Below are 20,046 nucleotides of genomic sequence, written 5' to 3'. Positions count from 1 at the left end.
TCTCTCTCTCTCTCTCTCTCTCTCTCTCTCTCTCTCTCTCTCTCTCTCACACACACACACACACACACACACACACACACACACACACACACCCCTTTGAGCCAGTAATGGTGATTCACCCCTATAATCCCAACTGTTAGGAAACTAAGGCAAAAGGAGCCTCATGAATTTCAGGCCAGCCTTGGCTACATAGTGATTTCCAAGGCAAGTTCAACTGCTTTGGTACTTTTGCAATTTAATTTTCATTGTACTTCATTTTAGGAATGGATTAGAAATAAAGGTTAAAGGCAAATTTAATAGTCAATTTTATGAGCTTTTGTCAAAAAGTAAGAATGATGTGAATGACAGGGGATTGTAATATTATAAACCACATATAACTAATCTTAGAACAGGCTTCCATGTCTTGCATCCTTCTTTCAATTAACTATTCAGTTCAACACATACTTATTGAGAGTCAGCTTGGTACATGTACTATGTTAGATGTAGTCAATGACTGTGATGTATTGTTATATGTATATGATAGCACAAGGACATATTAAACTGGGCATAGTAGCATACCCTTCTAATCTCACCATTTAGGAGGTTATGGGGAGCAGATGAAGTCCCTAGTGATTTGTTTGATATGGGTGCAGACATGTCAAAAACCTCAATGCCTCAGACCCATGGGAATGGCAAAGCCTTCCCCTAGTCCTTGTTTGCATGGTGTTCATAAAATGTGACTCATGGATTCCTCCTCCTGGGTGTTTACAGCCCAAGACTTCTTCTCCTACACAAGGTTAACTAAACCTTGCTCCTTGTTCAGGATAACCTTGCCTCCTCTTCAGCTGTATAAAATAAGCAGGCTGAGTTTCCTGACTGTTGCATCTCCACTAGAGTGCATAACCCATCTTATCCCAGCATTTCTGTATGTGTGTCTGTGTGTCTATCCTTTCTTCATTCTCTTGTAACCCCAGTTTTGTTTCCAGGAGTCATCTGTGTGGGTCACAGCAGGAGGTGGAGAAAGGAAACTCATGAGTTATGGTCAATAATTCTGGGCTATATAGAAGATCCTAACTCAAAAAGCAAAGATGCAAAAAACAAAAACACCAGGTGTGGTGGTACATGCCCTTAATTCTTGAACTTGGGAAGCAGAGGCAGACAGATCAATGGAAATTCAAAACCAGCCTTGTCTACATAGCAAACTCCAGCTACATAGTGAAACCTTGTCTCAAAAACAACAACAACAACAAATCCCACTGAAGGTCAAAATTAAGAAATTTAGAAATGAAGAAACATTCCCAAAACACTGAGTTTGAAAATTGTATCTTCAGACTGTATACACTTCTTGTCACTAAAATCCCTTCCGCATCTGCCTTCAAGGCCTGGCTCCCAGGACAGCTTGAGAAAGCTTTCCCAGAGGCTACCTAGAAACGGAGTGACCAGCACCTTCCCATGCTTCCATGCAGTCCGAGGTGGCCTCCCAGAGGGCAGTGTAAAGGCCATCGCCCATGCGTCTCTGTCCTGCTAGATTGTAGGCACTGTAATCAGCTGACTCGAGAGAACCCCTGGAGTGGCACAGCTCTGCCACTGACTGCTAATGTGACCAAGCCGCGCACGTGAACTCTTGAACAGCTTCCTCACACAGTAAAGAAGAAATTTTTTTTTAAATATCCACCTCATATATTTTATGTAACCTATATAAAATACCCGACCATAGTTTATTTACCAATAACCGTCCCTTATAAAAAGTAGAAGTCATGTCTCATTTGCTTAACTCAATATCTTTCAGGACACTGAAATTCAGATATTTATTCATTAGCCCATGAACATACAATCTATGTAATTATTCTAATTAATGGCTGAATGATTGCTTATACAGTAATATTTTTGTTGGCATTTTTTCCTATTGTTGTTGGGTCCAGGAGATTAAGCCCAGGGTCCCATGCTCGCGACAGAACCTCAGCTGTGCTGACAGCGGGGCGGGGATAAAGTCAGTTCCTTCCTCATAGACTCATCTGGGAACTTTGCTCGACTCATGGTCTTTTGCAAGAATACGTCAAAATGCATAAGCACATCTCCTGTCTTGTCAATTTTGCTTTTGTCTCATGGGCCTGAATATGAGGGGAGAGAATGTAACTCCATTAAATATTAAAACAAATCTAGTTTGGGATACTACTGCTTCTCTGAATCTTACAATAAATACCCTCCCTGCTTTGTTGATATCACCATCAATAATATGTAGCTTGATGTAGAAAATGAATGGAAGAAGACATGGGTTTTTTTTCCTATGTTACCTATTTAATTTTTTCCATATTGTAAACATACACATAAGTATATCCCAGGTGTGTTTCATATTAAAGAGGTGAAAAACATTCCTTATCAATTCTTTTGAAGCTATATTCAACCATTTTCTTAGATGGAACCCTGGAAATTTCTTTTCCATTTTTCCTAAAGTAGTTTTGCCGCCTTCTTTCCCAACAGATATTGATTTTTCAGTGACCCAGGTTTTAAACTCTAATGCTACTCTCCATTTTGGAATATTTTCCAGGGATACATTATAAATGCTTTCTGTTAGTAGGCAAAACGCTATTAATCACAACTACTATTTCGGTGATGGATATCAATGGCAGGAACTCAAAACCACTTGGGCATGTCAAGATTGAATGGCTTACTGTGTCCATAAAGGAAACCTTATAGCACTGTATTGGACCATTATTTTTCCTTTGAGAGTTCTAAGTAGTCTGAAAACATTTTAATAAATGAATAGTCAGCTAATTCTCTAAAATCATAAAACTAATTTGCTTTCTAGTTTTGCCACCTTAAGAAAGCTCTTTAGCTGATTATCTCTTTATGAAAAGAATTATAAATAATGTATTTGCTACGAGAGTGAAGAAGAGATCAGAACAATATTTTAGGTACATACATAGAAGGTGCATTGGTAATGTGAATCTAGAAGCAATTCTAACACAAGAGAATGTAAACTAAATGTTTTTAAGAGGAAAATGTGCCATCTGTAGGACAACATCCCAGACAGGTTCTTCCCTTGGAATAGGCTTTCCGTCATTCTGCCACACATCCTATACAACGAATGCTGACCATAGAAGAGTTCCTCCCCAGAAGTTTGTTACATGGTTCCTGCTTAAAGCAAAAGCAAGTCAGGTCATGATGTCATTCTTAGAACCTTAGAATCCTCACAAAAGTGTTTCTAGACCCTGTGGTATGAAAGGGGAAGCTTTTCAGCATTGCTATCTATTATCCTATACTTCCAGAGTAGTAACGGGACACTTAGAATCAGTATGTCAGCTTCAAAGAGCCAAAGAAAGATAACAGTATCCTTAGAGCTGCTGTGGAGACATCCCGATAGAAGAGCATCCTCTGCTGTGTCAGAGTGATAAGAATGGGCTTCCTAGACAAGTCTAAATGGTCCTGTCAGGAGTGTTACTTGGCCTAATGTAAAATAATATTTATGAAATTCTTTTTCTACCATTAAAAGAAGACAATAGGATTGCCGGATTCCTTCTCAACAACAAAATATATCTAGCTAAATTTGATAGTCCGATTTCACCCCATCATATAACTGGAACAATCATAAAAGCAGATTGCATTGTGTGCCCACCATTTTGCAAGCAAATTATGAAAGACTAGTACATGAGTTTTGGGGTCGATATCTGAATGCCTTTGCCCCCACCTAGCTGGGCAGTGATGGCGCACACCTTTAATCCAACCACTTGGAAGGCAAAGGCAGGTGGATCTCTGAGTTCAAGGCCAGACTGATCTATGGAGCAAGTTCCAGAACAGCCAGGACTACACAGAGAAACCCTGTCTTGAAAAAACAAAACAAAACAAAAATACTGCTTTAGAATTATCTAGTGTTTCCCTTCAAATGCATCTCTTTCCCTTTTTTCAAAGATCAGTACATTTTGCCTTCTCCCATGTGCTTCACCAGAACAACATAAAAACATTTTAAACCATTAGGTAAGGACTCACATTAACCATCTACTTACAACATATAAATAAAGCTACTGAATGTAAAATGATGCAAAAGGGGTGCTTTTAATGAATGAATCATTTGTAGACATGCACTCACAAAGCAATTGAAATTTTTGAGTTGTCAAGCACACAAATTTGCTGAGAACACTATGATCCTCTACCTTCACGTTTCATATTGTAACAAGAATCCTTTTAGTGTGTGTCTGTGTGCTCCTGTATAGAAAGTTGGCTATTTTAAATAGCCTCCATGTACTAAAGTGTGCCCTAATGTCACTAAGTGTAAAAATACATGATGCAACTTATGGAGAAAATGCATAAATCAAACGAGCCTCACTCAGGCTTGAGTTAGCATGCTATTAGTTATGCGTTCTATGAAGTCCACAGCATATTTTGAAACAGAAACACACATAAAACAAGGCTACCTGTAGTTCCAATGATGAAATTCTGTAACAAAAGGCTGTCAGGAACCTAAGAGCAATGACTTGATAGGCACTATTCGTTGTTGGCAATGACTTTCCGGAACATCAATCACTACTGCAGATAATGATAATCTAGTGTACTCCCGGAGCTGATCTAAGAATAGTCTAAATGTACAGCTCTGCCACCTACCACACCTCCCCACATCTACTTACCATAATTACCCCCAGTGCAAAGTGTACTATGGTCATTCAGACCACTTGTACTTGTGAACTGTAGGCTAGTTTTCTTTGCTTTATGTCTAAAAGCCACTTATGAGCGAGTACCTATGATACTTGTCTCTCTGGGTCTGGGTTACCTTACTCAATATGATGTTTTCTAGATTCAACCATTTGCCTGCAAATTTCAAGATGTCATTTTTTTTCTGCTGTATAGTACTTCTTTGTGTAAATGTACCACATTTTTCTTATCCATTCTTCGGCCAAGGGGCATTTAGGTTGTATCCAGATTCTGGCTGTGACAAACAAAGTTGCTATGAACACAGTTAAGCACATGTCCTTGTGGTACAATTGAGCATCCTTTGAGTACATACCCAAAACTGGTATTGCTGCATCTTGAGGAAGATTTGTTTCCTAATTTTCTGAGAAATCGTCATACTGATATCCAAAGGAGCTGTACCAGTTTGCACCCCCACCAGCAATGCAGGAGTGTTCCCTTTAGCCCACAACCTCTCCAGCAGAAGTCCTCATCAGTGTTTTAGATCTTGGCCATTCTGACAGGTGTAAGATGGAATCTCAGAGTTGTTTTTGATTTGCATTTCTATGATGGCTAAGGATGTTAAGCATTTTCTTAAGTGTCTTTCAGCCATTTTAGATTCCGCTGTTGAAAGTTCTCTGTTTAGGTCTGTACTCCATTTTTTATTGGGTTATTTGTTCTTTTGAGGACCAATTTCTTGAGTTCTTTGTATATTTTGGAGATCAGACCTCTGATGTGGGTTGGTGAAAATCTTTTCCCACTCTTTAGGCTTCCATTTTGTCTTGTTAACCATGTCCTTTGTTTTATAGAAGCTTTTCAGTTTCAGCAGATCCCATTATTACTTGTTTCTCTCAGTGTCTGTGCTACTGGGATTATATTTAGGAAGTGGTCTCCTGTGCCAGTGTGTTCAAGTGTACTTCCCACTTTCTCTTCTATAAGGTTCAGTGTGGCTGGCTTTATGTTGGGGTCTTTGATCCATTTGGATTTGAGTTTTGTGCATGGTGATAGATATGGATCTATTTTCATTCTTCTACATGTTGATATCCAGTTATGCCAGCACCATTTGTTGAATATGCTTTCTTTTTCCATTTTATATTTTTTGCTTCTTTGTCAACAATCAGGTGTTCATAGGTGTGTGGATTGATATCTGGGTCTTCAGTTCCATTGCTCCTCCTGTCTGTTTTTATGCCAGTCCCAGGCTGTTTTCAGTACTGTCGCTCTGTAGTAGAGTTTGAAGTTGAAGATTGTGATGCCTCCAGAAATTCCTTTATTGGACAGGATTGTTTTGGCTATCCTGAGTTTGCTTTTCCATTTGAAGTTGAGTACTGTCCTTTTAAGGTCTATGAAGAATTTTGCTGGAATTTTGATGGGCGTTGCATTGAATCTGTAGATTGCTTTTAATAAGATAGCCATTTTTACTATGTTAATTCTACCTAACCAAGAGCATGGGAGATCTTTCCATTTTCTGGTGTCCTCTTCAATTTCTTTCTTCAACGATTTAAAATTCTTGTCATACAGGTCTTCCACTTGTTTGGTTAGCGTTACTCCAAGATATTGTGAAGGGTGATGTTTCTCTGATTTCTTTCTCAGCCATTTTATCATCTGCATTTTTTTGAGTTAATCTTGTATCCTGCTACATTACTGAAAGTGTTTATGAGTTGTAGAAGTTCCTTGGCAGAATTTTTGGGATCGCTTATGTAAACTATCATATCATCAGCAAATAGTGAGAGTTTGACTTCTTTTATGATTTGTTTCCCCTTGATCTTCTTTTGTTGTCTTATTGCTCTAGCTAGAACCTCAAGAACTATATTAAATAGATACGAAGAGAGTAGACAACCTCATCTTGTTTCTGATTTCAGTGGGATCACTGTGAGTTTCTCTCTGTTTAGTTTGATGTTGGCTGATGGCTTGCTGTATATGGCCTTTATTATGTTTAGGTATGTTCCTTTGTATCCCTGCTCTCTCCAAGACTTTTATCATGAAGGAACGTTATATTTTGTTGAAGGCTTTTTCAGCATCTAATGAGATGATCATGTGGTTTTTATTAACAAAATGTATTTCAATCATATGCTGAAAACTATCCCTAGTATATGTGTAACTTATGAAATCTTAAATTATATCATTTATTATATGCTCATATTTTCCTCAACATTAAAATATCACATTGCATCCTTTAAATGCACTTTTTAAAGTGATATTAAAGCAGTCTTTAAAAAACACACCATGTTAGCCTTTCATGCATTGTGTAATTGGGGTTTTTTGCGGGGGGAGGGGAAGGTTGGATTTTTGTTTTTGTTTTTTAGTGGGAGGAGTGAGACACAGTCTTTCTCTGAAGCCCAAGAGTCCCTGGAACTCACAGTAATCCTCCTGCCTCAGTCTCCTTAATACTAGGATTATAGGCATAAGCTACTACATCTGACTGTATGTGAAAGTTTTAAAATAAGAGCTACATTCTTTAAGCAATTATTATTGACTTTCTATTCATATATGTATATATATATATAACACAACTAAAAATAAATATGTAACAGAGCCAAGAAGTATATTTTCCTCCCTAGAAAAAAATCATACTTAATAGAAATCTATGTTCTTTATAAAGTCTACATTTAAAATTTGTATTAATTCTCTCTTATGGAACGACTTGTAAATTTCTTCAGTTAATAAATTGCTGTTTTTAAAATGAAGCTTATATGTGTTAGAGCAGAGAAACTGAGCCAAGTTAGAGCTATTTCCAAGAAGTATGGAATGGTCTTAGCATTGCATCTTTTTCTGCAAGTCAGCATCCTTGCTCCCTCTGATTAATAACCCTCTGTCACGTTCTGTCCATTCCCTTAGATGACTGCAGTAGTCCTGTTTCTATCCGTTCCCTTAGATCACTGCAGTTAGTCCTGTTTACAAAACTCAGATTGCTTCTCGAGAAAGTTTTCAGCAATTATTCAGCTAGTCTTTTAAACACAGTAGCTTATTTGAGAAATGACAGCTCTGCATCTTATTACAGTAGTGAATATAAACTCACACTGCAGCAAATGTGGCATCTACACATCACGTTCCGGGAGGCAGGCACAAAGAATGGCGCAAGTTCATGGATGGAGCTGAGCAGAGTTTTTGTATTTTGAAATCAAGTCCAGATACGTGGGCTTTTTTTTTATTGTTAATTTTGCCTCAAGTCAATCACACTTTTTAACTTCCGTAGATATATATGTGAAATTTGTTCCGACAAGGATTAAGATTCTGTGAAGACAAGAACAGAATTTTCCTAGTTTACTCCTGATCATAGATACAGAATTAAACATTAAGTGATAAGACCTAAAGAAAATGAAGATCATAAAATATTCTTAATCTCTGTAAAACCATAGAACATTGATTCTGCTTATGTAGCATTCTAAGTTTGAAGTGTAATGCCCATTTTTAGTTAATATAACCAAAACCACAAATATTTCATTTACATTAACTGTGATATTAGAAAGTTTATCCGTTTGTAAGGCTCACTGTAACTCTCCCATGACACCTTTACCATTTAATCACGCTTTTGCAAAGTGCCATGTGTAAGCTTATTTTGATGAAGGATGTCCGAAGACTGGATTAGCTCCCTGGCCCTCACATGCCTTTTCTACCACAGCATAAACTTTCCTGTAGTAACAGAAACTGTCTTCTTCACAATAGCTGATACTGATTCTTCATTTGTGAAATGAAGATTGATTGTCAGCCCTCCCTCCCACCTGTCCCCTAGCTCTTTGAAGAGCTTTGGCAGGTGTCTGAAATAACAAACGCATGGAGTGTGGCGTCCACGAGAACTGGAGCGAGTTCAAATCCTGGTTTGTCAGTTACTGCTTGGTTCAATGCGCCTGAGAGAGGATGTCTACTTTTCTGTGTAAGAAACAGCAAGTGTTGTGAGGCTAAATTCACACAAGGCCTGAGGCCTAGGAGTTGCTCAGTGAACAAGTGGTCAGGCCTTCTCTGCTCTTTCTCCCTCCCATTCTTTCCAACATTTGAAGGGATTAGAAGAATGTTTCCTCTCATAAAAATAATGTTTAATAGCTACAACTTATTAAAGGACCACCATCTGCCATTCACTGTATTAAGCACTTTTATCATCTCCAATTTTCACAGCTTTCCCGTAGAAGAGAAATAAGATTCAGGAATGTGCTCTTTTGTTTACCCAAGACCACAAACTTCTAACCCATGCTAGTGGTTGCAGCTGGAGGGAGGAAAGGAGGAGTTCGCTAAACTGCAGTCATTAATCTCAATATAAAATTGGGATCCAAGCCCAACATATCCAACTTCACTAACCCATGCTGCCACTTAAATTGTCTGGCTTTAGCCGGGCGGTGGTGGCACACGCCTTTCATCCCAGCACTCGGGAGGCAGAGGCAGGCGGATCTCTGTGAGTTCGAGACCAGCCTGGTCTACAAGAGCTAGTTCCAGGACAGGCTCCAAAACCACAGAGAAACCCTGTCTTGAAAAAAAAAAAATTGTCTGGCTTTGAAAAACTAAGAAATGAGAACTAAATGTTTTACCTCTGGAGTGATACAAAAATTTATTAATCATCCAATGCACACTAAGCTTATATATAGTATTATCATATTCTAATTTCATGTAATCAACTGTTATTTCCTGTTTTTTTCAGGGAGAGCATGAATACAAATAATAAAAATAAAGTATAAAGTAATTATCAAAAGTTAATGTTTTAAATGTTAATTATGATCCCCTTATAGTATTGTTTTAGGGGCTAATTAAATTATCAAAATGCTTTATAAACATTAACTTCTAATAAATAATTCATCCAGAACATGGTTGAAAATGAACTACTCATGATGTGAATTGCAAGGATTTCTTCTCACCACTGAATTGCATTTAGCTTTCCTGGAAGAAATTTCCTAGAATAGTTCACAACATTTTGTTCAGAGGACACAGTTGTTTACAGCAGTTTTGTTATTCATTCCCAGGAAACATGTCCAGGAAGCAGAAATCAAATCTCATTTGAAATCTTTCTGTCTGGGGTTGTAGCTACTAAAATCTATTCTGATTAAAAAAAAAAAAAAGGACCTGAAATCCAAGGACAAAAAAATGAATATTATATTTCCTATTATTTTTAATCTTATTAGTATTCATCTTTTTATACTAGAAGCATGTGGCAATTTAGTTTCCTAATCATGTGCCAAGAGTTACACAAACAAAAATAATAATAAAATTTTGATTCTAGGGAATTTTTATAACTAAACCAATTTTTAATTTCATTTTCTAAAAATTGAGAACTACACTTTGCTCCTACTTGTGTTACACAATACAATATAATTATTCTATTCATACAACCATGACTCAAGCAATTCAAGTCAATAGAAATGCATTAAAATCACATTGTAGGCACCTCTGAGCTTTAAAGGAAAGGATGGTAAGGTTCTAAAAGAGACATGCAGCCACTAAGAAAGAGAGAAGAGCAGTGGAGTAAGGTAGAGCATCATGTCATCACAATATGGGAGGGCTTCACTCCAACTGAGGACACACGTCATGGAAGAGTTGAAGAAACCAACACAACCTGGGCAATGGCGACATCCCAGGTCTGTACTGGCAGACACTGCTTTATCGAACCTATAACATTTGATAGTCATACACAAGTTTGCTTAGTTACAAGAGTTCATGCTTTTCCATACATCACTATGATACAGATGGTCCTAAGTGCTAGATATAAAGTACAAACCTTCTTTCAAAATACTGAAATTTTGTAGGCTCATAAGGCAAAATTTGGGCTGGGAATGATGATGCACACCTTTAACCGTGGCACTCAGGAAGCTGGGGTAGGCAGCTATGAGTTCAAGGCCAACCTGCTCCACAAAGAGAGTTCCAGGATGACCAGGGCTACATACTGAGATACTGCCTCAAAAAAGAGTTTTGAAACAATAAGACACGTAAGGAAATGCTCACCATCCTTAGCCATTATAGAAATGCAAATCAAAACAACTCTGAGATTCCACCTTACACCTGTAAGAATGGCCAAGATCAAAAACACTGATGACAGTTTATTCTGGAAAGGATGTGGGGTAAAAGGAACATTTCTGCATTGCTGGTGGGAGTGCAAGCTGGTACATCCTTTTTGGATATCAGTATGGCAATTTCTCAGAAAATTAGGAAACAATCTTCCTCAAGACCCAGCAATACCAATTTTGGGTATATACCCAAAGAATGTTCAGTTGTACCACAAGGACATGTGCTCAACTATGTTCACAGCAGCATTGTTTGTCATAGCCAGAACCTGGAAACAACCTAAATGCCCCTCGACCAAAGAATGAATAAGGAAAATGTGGTACATGGAGTAAAATTACACAGAAAAATAACGACATCTTGAAACTTGCGGGCAAATGGATGGATCTAGAAAACATTATATTGAGTGAGGTAACCTAGACCCAGAAAGATGAAAATAATATGTACTCACTCATAAGTGGCTTTTAGACATAAAGCAAAGGAAACCAGCCTACAATTCACAATCCCAGAGAACCTAGACAACAATGAGGTCCCTAAGAGACCCTAATGTCTCTTAGAACAACCTAGACAACAATGTCCCTAAGAGAGACATACATGGATCTAATCTACATGGGAAGTAGAAAAAGTCAAGATCTCCTGAGTAAATTGGGAGCATGGGGACCATGGGAAAGGGTAGAAGGAGAGGGGAGAGGAAGGGAGGGGAGCAGAGAAAAAAAATATAGCTCAATAAAAACAATTTTAAAAAAGAATAAAAAACAAATTCATACACATTTTAAATACAAATCCAAAGCACCCAGTAGAACTGGCCCGACCGCTGGTAACAGCTGACAATCACGAGCCTTCCCTCGGTCGCAGGGATCCTGGCCTCACTATCTTCCTCAGCCAAGTCATGGAGACTGAAGAATAAGCCTGAGGAATTAGCGATGTGCAGCTTGGATGGTGGTGTGCATCGCTTCCTCTGCCTCAGAAGCTTTCTCTATCCTATCTATCTCCCCATGGGACTCACCCTCTCTAACCTCTGAATCCCAGTCCCCACACACACCCTCATGGGAATGAAGGGTTCTTGACCTCAGTTCTGTCCTTATGCTCTCCTAAACCCATCACGGAGCACTAGAAACCACCCACTTGAGCTTTTTTCCATAGAAAGGAAGTTTTTTTTTCCAGGCAGAATTATTCTTGTTCAGCTACTAACATGAAAGTGTGATAGCCTAAGTGCTAATTATGAATTAAAATAAACTACTTTTTTAAAAAAATGACTTGGAGATACAGTTGATACAGATGAAATTAAGATGGAATCACACTGGGATAGGGTGAGCCCCTAATCCATTATGACAAGTCATCAGAAGAAGGTGACCCTGATTAGCTGAGAAAAGGAAGGAGATCAGTGGGTGTAGAAAGAGGAATAAGAGATGTTGATGTGGGGTGAATGTGATCAAAATACACTATAAAAATATTAAAGTGTCATAAAGAAACTCCACTATATCTAATTAATGTGTGCTGTGGCCCAATTAATAAAATCTCAAGAGACAGATATTGGGGTTCAACCTGAAGACTAGAAAGGCAAAGCAGCCAACCACTGGCTCTTACCTCGACCTCAGTCTGAAAATGGTGATCCTGTCTCCAGGAAACCTCAGAATGAGACTGAGACTGAGAACTGTCTCCTTCTGTTTTATAATCCTCTCTAGTTCTAGGATTAAGAGTGTGCACCACTACCGCCTGGTTTCTATGGCAAAATATTGTGGCTACTGGGATTAAAGGTGTGTGTCATTGCTGCCTGATCTATAAGGCTGGCCAGTGCAGCTGTTTTACTTTTCTGATCCTCAGGCAAGCTTTATTACAAATGAAATGCCACTACAGTGTGCTAATAAAAAACTTTAAGATGGGCATAGTAAACAAGACTTTTTGAGACTGCTTCTTCCACAATAGGATATACTATTTTATGATTGAATTTTTTTGTAAGTAGAACATTGTAATAATAAAAAATAAGCACAACTCCCTCCCCAAATGTGACTGTGAGACATAAGGGAGAACGCCACGTGACAGCGAAGGCAGAGACTCTAGTTCTATAAGCCAAGGAACAACATAGATAGCCAGCAGACCACTAGACCATAGGAAGAGGCCAGAGGAATTTCAGAGGAAGCATGGCCTTGCATACTCCTTGGATCTGGACAACTCGCCTCCAAACCTGAAAGAAAAGATGTTGTTTAAAAAAATGTATATTACTTTGAAATAGAAGCCCAAGCGCAGTGCATAATACATTTGGATGGACAGATTGACTTGGGATTTTCCCATCTCTGAAAAACGTGTTTTATTCTTACTTTGTATTTCTTTCTTTTAGTCTTGTACTAAACAGAATGTCCTTTCACTGAGTTTGTCTGATCTTTAGTTTATATATTGATATATCTTCATGCCTGTGATAAGTTTTTTTTAATGTTTATTTATTATGTATACAATATTCTTTCTGTGTGTATGCCTGCAGGCCAGAAGAGGGCACCAGACCCCATTACAGATGGTTGTGAGCCACCATGTGGTTGCTGGAAATTGAACTCAGGACCTTTGGAAGAGCAGGCAATGCTCTTAACCTCTGAGCCATCTCTCCAGCCCCCTGTGATAAGTTTTATGCTTATGAAAACTCAGCTAGTATATGAAACCTGATAGCCAAGAAAGAAAAGGGAGAGATACAGGGAAAGCTTTGTTATCAAGTACAAGTTCTAAGGCCAGCACTCTTTCGTTGTGAGCTTGGGTGAGATGTGATCTCTGGGTTTACTGATCATATATCTACCTGCCATTTAGGGACACTTTCCTTCCGTGGCCAATAACTAAGATTTTTGTCATCAGATCTGTCATTGAACTGCTTGAGTAGATTGTTTACCCTAACTCTGCCCCAGTTTCCCCCACTTGTCAAATGGAAGAGGAAATGTCAAATTCCTGAATTATTAAAATCATAATTAAGTATTTTAAGATCTTAGGCTAGTTCACATGGTAAGGACTAAATAGAAGTTAGTTGTTATGAGCAAAACCTGTATGCTTAAAATCAAAACCAAATTATTCTGTATAGATCTATTGGGGAAATCACATTTTAACATCCCACTAATGCCAGAAGAAAAGGAAAAATTTCACCTTCCACAGATACAGGCTTTACTATTGTGTCAAAAGGCTCACTCTTTTTTTCTTCTTCTTCAAATAGGCCAAAAAGAGAGATGAGATTCTCCAACTCTTAAGGAAACAAAGAGAAGAGAGAATTTCGGTAAAAATGGTGGTGGGGGCACTGGATGGCTGACTAAAGGCATGCATGATCTGTGGCAAATGTTCAGAGGTTCTTCTGATCCTTTAAATCTATACTCTCATGTTCTGAGTCTTCTATGCACCAAAGGCTGGGAAAACAGAAATTAAATAACTGGACAACCCATAAACCAGAGACAACTCCAAATTTTGTAATTCTGATGGCAGAAGAAACAAGGTGTATAGGTCAGGGAGTCTATTTTATGTGGGATTTCCCCTCTCTATGCTATGAATATGTTTTATTATCATTGTAAATAAAGAAGCTGCTTTGGCCTATGGAAGGGCAGAATAGAGCTAGGCAGGAAAAACTAACCTGAATGCAGGGAGAAAGAAGGTGGAGTCAGGGAGACGCCATGGAGCAGCCGAAGGAGAAAGACGCCGGAACCTTACCAGGAGGCCATAGTCTTGTGGTGACACATAAATTAATAGAAATGGGTAATTTAAGAGCTAGCTAGGAATATGCCTAAGCCATTGGCCAAACAGTGTGGTAATTATAGTTTCTGTGTGATTATTTGGGTCTGGACAGTCAGGAAATTAACGTGAAGTCTCCGATCACATCCATTGTTCACATATTATAAAGTTGTAGTCTATTAATATTGACTACTTCATTGCTAATGACTTTACAATGATTGATCTTTGTAGACCACAAAAAATTACAACTTAAGTGATTAAAACTTTTATAAAAAATAACTCACTAGGGGCTGGAGAGATGGCCCAGTGGTTAAGAGCATTGCCTGCTCTTCCAAAGGTCCTGAGTTCAATTCCCGGCAACCACATGGTGGCTCACAACCATCTGTAATGAGGTCTGGTGCCCTCTTCTGGCCTGCAGGCATACACACAAACAGAATATTGTATACATAACAAATAAATAAATAAATATTTAAAAAAATAACTCACTAGAAATATAGGGATAGTCAAACACAAACTTTTGAATGTGCCTCAAATTCTGTAATCAGAACATCTTTAACTCAATGGTTTTCAAGTGTAAGAAGCTTGTCTTTCTAAACTCTGTGAAGATTTTCACCTTAGACAGTTTTCAAGTGAATACTTTTCAGACAGAGGAAGTAAGTGCCGGGCCAAGATTATCTCAGGACCTGTACCTTGAGGCCTGTAGGACAGAGAAAAGCCTAGCTCAAGTTTGAGGGATAGTCTCAAAGGTACCAAGGATGAGACAGCAAAATCTATGTAAACATCCCTCCAGCCAGAGGGAGGGCTTGGCTGTCTCTCATTGGCTAGAGGTATCCTCACATCACATGATGTCATGTAACCTATATAAGCTGACGCTCACAGATATAAACTGAGTTCCTGCTTTGACTTGACTCCCTATCACGTCTGATTGTCCTGCATAGTGGGGCTACAGAACAGGCGGATAGCGCACTCACGTTTCCCTGGGGAATAAGCCTAAGGAGACCTGGCGGTAAGCATTTTCCCTTTTTATTTTTTCTAGAAAGAACTGATTTCATTACCTTATAAGCCTAAGGCCAAAGTACCTGAAGCAAAGTAAGTTTACTTCCAAAAATCCTCATCTTTTTATTTACTGTCTTTAAAGAACATTTTTATTTGCCTCCTACCAACAAATCTAAAAACCCTACGCCACTGTGTTGGAGTTTCTTGCCTTAAATAAACACACTTGTAAATGTGCTCAAGCCTGCATAGATCTGTGGGATGTGCACACATGTGTGAGTGCACAGTGGAGAGTAGGTACTGGAGCCTCTGTGTGCCTCACTGTCCCTTCTCACCAGTCTTCATGCCCCTCCCAGCTCCACCTCCCCATGAGCAGCCTGCCATCATCAGTGCATCCTCAGACCCTATCGATAACCAGCTCTGATCCCACCAGTGATGTGGCTACACCAGCCTGTAGGTGACAGAATGTTAGAATTGTCAGCAAATAGCCTTAAGGAAGAAGGATTCTGTCTACATAGATTTTTTTTTTAAATATCACTAATTACCTCTCTATATTTTCTACATTATGCCTCACATCTTTGTTTCTTACTTTCAAGCAAGATGATCTGACTTACTGCCTGTGAGAGGAGGAAGGCAGCCTAAAGGAAAGACTTAACTGGCCCAGATGGTGGACGAAGGCTGCTCCATGAATGGCACAGGCATGGCCGGGTGCCTTAGAATATGCTGCACTTTTTCAGAATATTGTGTTACTGTCCTTGTTTATTTGAATATACAAGTGCATTATTTACAACTTTAACCTAATTTTTAGTGAATAAATGAGTTTAGTGGGATCATTTACTAGAGCAGGGATGATTCAGAAGCAGCTTTATCAATGAAAATTGAGTCCCACCCTGAATAAGTTTTATACCTCTTACAGAATTTAACATTTGGGCATGAGGAAGTATCATATGAAACCCCAGAGAGGTTCTTGTAAGGGTCTTTTGTGACCCCCTTCCCTCTAGAAATGAATGCTGACAGTCCCATTATCATAGACATAACTATCTATTGTGTAGATTATTCCATTGATTCAGGGTCAAGGTTAAAATGATAATTTTAAATTTTAAGTTCTTACTTAATTTCTTTTGTAATATATTCTCTCCTTAATCCCAAAGCTTGAGTTTCTTTCCATTTCATAGTGACATCTTCCTCTGCACTTAAGATCATCCTTTTGACAATCACACACTACTATGTGTCCATATTTTATAATTAGTTAGCTCACTACTCTTAAGTTATTTAATAGTTCACATAATTTTATGCCTTGTCTATAAATATATTATAGGTTCCCTGAGAAACAGGATCACCTAAAGGCTAAAATCCTTCCTCAATAGGCCTTCTCAGGATAATCTGTGCCCTTTCCAGCAGAAAGTAAATTCATAGTGATGCTTTAAAAGTGATACATTTAGCATTTGCCCCAGTAATATTTCCATTTTCAAGTGGAACTGAGTCAGTTAGGGTAGGAGGCTATGGCCTCCTTCACAGCACACTTCTCAGTAAGATAACCATTTCTCTCACATCTGTTCCGCACTTGGTCACAAGCCTTAATACACATTCAGAAGCCACAATGCTGCCTACTGGGGACATTTTCAAAAGTCATTTACCTACTACATTGTGATCATGATGACTGATGCTATTATATAGGAACTGACTCTGTTGCCTACAGGGAAGTCTCATCAGAATCAGACAAACAGGACCAAGAAGAAGTCAAAGCATTGGAGTGATTTGATTGACATATTATAGCAGGTGACTGACATGTATTCACCTTTGAAGCAAGTTATGCTTACATCAGGATCACCAAGTAAAAAGTGTGCAGATTTCCAGGAATTTGACAATTACTGAGCATTCATGTTAAAATATACTAAAATAAAAGTTAGGAACGTAGACAGGTGAATTTTGTCAGTCATTGAACATTTGTGTCTATTGTGTTTATTTGTCTGACATCACACTATAATCACCTTTGTCATCCTACACATCCCAAACTCCTGCTTTTTGTTTTATTTGAAGGGTATTTGTAGAATGTATATATTTTATTTGTATTAGAAATACTCAATAAACAAGAATATATGCCTCCCGAGTCTGCTATGAGCAAAATAATAAAACAAGGATGAAAAAGCATTCTTAAAAACCTAAAGACTTCTCTTAAAAATATCTCTTTCCCAGCCAGGCGGTGGTGGTGCATATCTTTAATCCCAGCACTCGGGAGGCAGAGGCAGGCGGATCTCTGTGAGTTCAAGGCCAGCCTTCTCTACAAGAGCTAGTTCCAGGACAGGCCCCAAAGCTACAGAGAAACCCTGTCTCAAAAAACAAAACAAATACAAATACAAAAAATATCCCTTTCCCAAAGTATGGCTTATTCCATTTCTAGAACAGGCCTGAAACCAGGACTGAACTGCCATCTTATAGATAGGTGCATAACTCTACTGCCAATCCACCTCACTCAAAGCCTACTCCCTTTGGCATATATTGGAAACAGAAGGTTAAGGATTTGTCCCTAGGCACTGTCGAGAAGCAAAGGTATCCTATCATGCTGAAATATTTATCAGACAGGTGGCTCTCATGAAGACTGACAGAGAAGATTGTCACAGCCTAAAGTTTAAGATCATGTAACTAATAACCTTTGCTCTGATTCATTGTTCATGGGAGTTATTCCTTGCCTAAAGGAAGACAATACACTTCACAGGCCAAGCACTGGTTTACTCTAGGTTTACAATTCTCAATATATAAACATATTATAGGTTAAGCAGCCATCATCCAAAAGCCTGAAATCAGAAAGAAGTTGCGTATCCAAAATCCAAAAAAATTTTTTAGTACTGGTATGACACCACAAAGAGAAAATTGTGTACCTGGTCTCATATGGACACATTAAAAGTACAGCAGAAGGTGCTAAGGAGATGGCCCGGTGGCTATGCGTGCTCTTCACACAAGCATGAGAAGCTATGTTTGGATTCCCAGCACCTGTAATGCCGGACTTGGTGGCAGGGACTGGAGGACCTGTAGGGGTGGCGCATCTCCCATTGGCCTACTAGTCTAGGTAACTGGTGAGCACGGAGTGTAAATTACGTGCAAAATAAGCAGTGGAGGAAGACACCCAGTGGCAATGTCTTTATATTGCAGAACATTATCTTCAGACTATGTATAGAAGATGTATAGGAAACAAGTTTGCCTTTGACATTGTGTACTATCACCAAAACATGTGTGTGTATGTGTGTGTGAACATTCCAAAACGCAAAACACTCTTACCCTTAGCCCATGCATTTTAATTGGTGGTCTCTACTTTGAGCTCATCAAGTTGAGAAATGGATTTTGGGTCAAAGAAATTTTACCAAGAAAAATTACACACTGTCTGCCATGCAGTGGTGGCACATGCCTTTATTCCCAACACTTGGGAGGAGGAGGCAGGCATATCTCTGTGCATTCAAAACCAGACTTGTCTACAGAGTAAGTTTAGGATAGCCAGGGGTACACAGAGAAACCCTCCCCCCCCCCAAAAAAAAAAGAAAGAAAGAGAAAAAAAGAAGAAATAAAAATTAAAACACATTGTGAGTTTTCTTGGCAACTAGTCCTCCCACGGTGATACATCCCTGTGATACCAGGTATAACAGTTCTTACTGCAACAGTACTGCTTAACAGAGTTCTAAAGCAATTTTTGCTATTGCTCAACAAAGTTCAACTCGTGGTCTGACTGGTCTGATTTCCGGCCACTTAAAGCAGTTCTGTCGCTCACGCTCAAGTCTGTCGCCGGACTGAGACAGTCCTGCTCTACATGTCACCCTCTTGGAGACACTCATGGACCAGTAGGATATCTGAGGTTTGCTCCTCTCTGAAATAAAAGATACAAGAGAATGAACTGAACATGAAAAACGTTTCTGCAGCAGGCTCATAAAGTTCTAGCTTATTCTATGAATGAATCAGATCTTGTGGCAGAGAGAAACATAGTCAGCCTCTTTAGCAAGGGGGACTCTGTACTAGTATAATAAAGGATATGTATCCTGGGAGGTGTGAAGAACTGGGGTCACTACTGCAAGTCACTCAGTTTATTGTGTATGCTAACAAAACCAATATGGACCAAAGTCAGAGTATCATAGGGAGAACTCAAGACACAATTTAACTATGTGAAACACAGTGGTCATTTCATAAGTTGAAGCAGATCTTGTAATGTTAGAAAAATTATTTAAACTGACATTAAGTCAGATGTAACTGCATATATATATACATATATATACGTATATGTATATATATATATATATGTAATCCTTGACAAACTATCACAAAACTCCAAGAACTATAATGATAATGCCAAAGGTATCATTCCAATGGTACAGAGCATCAGGTACCATTCTGGTGCCATAGCACCACAGCAGTTGTTGCCTTGCTGGGATGGCCAAGACGTTCTAGGAAGAATAGTTGTAAGCTGTGAGATATTTCTGTCAGAACAGAGGCAAGGGCTGCTCGTCCTGCTCTGTCCCTGCTGTTTCTGCAACTACAAGAGCTCCTTCTACAACCTCAGCTAGAGCTGCCCGACTACTGTTGCTTAGGACTGGAGAGGGTGAAGATGGTGGGAGCATCGCCGCTACATTTTTTTTAAAAAGTTTCATTTTTATTTTGTGTTATGAGTGTTTTTCCTGCATGAATAAACACCACATGTGAGTCTGGTGCCCCTTTTGGTCAGAAGAGAGCAGGGGATCCCTTGAAACTGGAGTTACA

The 20,046-nt window shown here is 38.8% G+C and overlaps 1 protein-coding gene across 3 annotated transcripts in view; it reads left to right on the top strand.

Annotated features, from left to right (window-relative positions):
- The window catches only part of Hoatz (HOATZ cilia and flagella associated protein), a 24,924-nt gene extending 7,498 nt beyond the window's left edge, over positions 1–17,426 (top strand). For 2 of the 3 annotated variants that reach the window (XM_050156419.1, XM_050156420.1), the window contains exons 5-7: positions 13,808–13,867; positions 15,350–15,402; positions 17,006–17,426. In XM_050156419.1, coding sequence (XP_050012376.1) covers positions 13,808–13,867; positions 15,350–15,402; positions 17,006–17,063 — 171 coding nt within the window. In that variant the 3' untranslated portion in view covers positions 17,064–17,426. Of the gene's footprint in view, positions 1–1,901; positions 7,510–13,807; positions 13,868–15,349; positions 15,403–17,005 lie in introns of those variants that run through there. The other variant, XM_050156421.1, reaches the window with a different exon arrangement.
- Positions 17,427–20,046: the final 2,620 nt, after the last annotated feature.

Source organism: Alexandromys fortis, unplaced genomic scaffold (genome assembly GCF_014885135.2).
Source record: "Alexandromys fortis isolate MF-2015 unplaced genomic scaffold, M_Fortis_MF-2015_v1.1 scaffold_89, whole genome shotgun sequence".
Taxonomy (NCBI): Eukaryota; Metazoa; Chordata; class Mammalia; order Rodentia; family Cricetidae; genus Alexandromys; species Alexandromys fortis.
The sequence above is the reverse complement of the archived record's forward strand: the minus strand, read 5'-3'. Positions and strand labels throughout refer to the sequence as shown.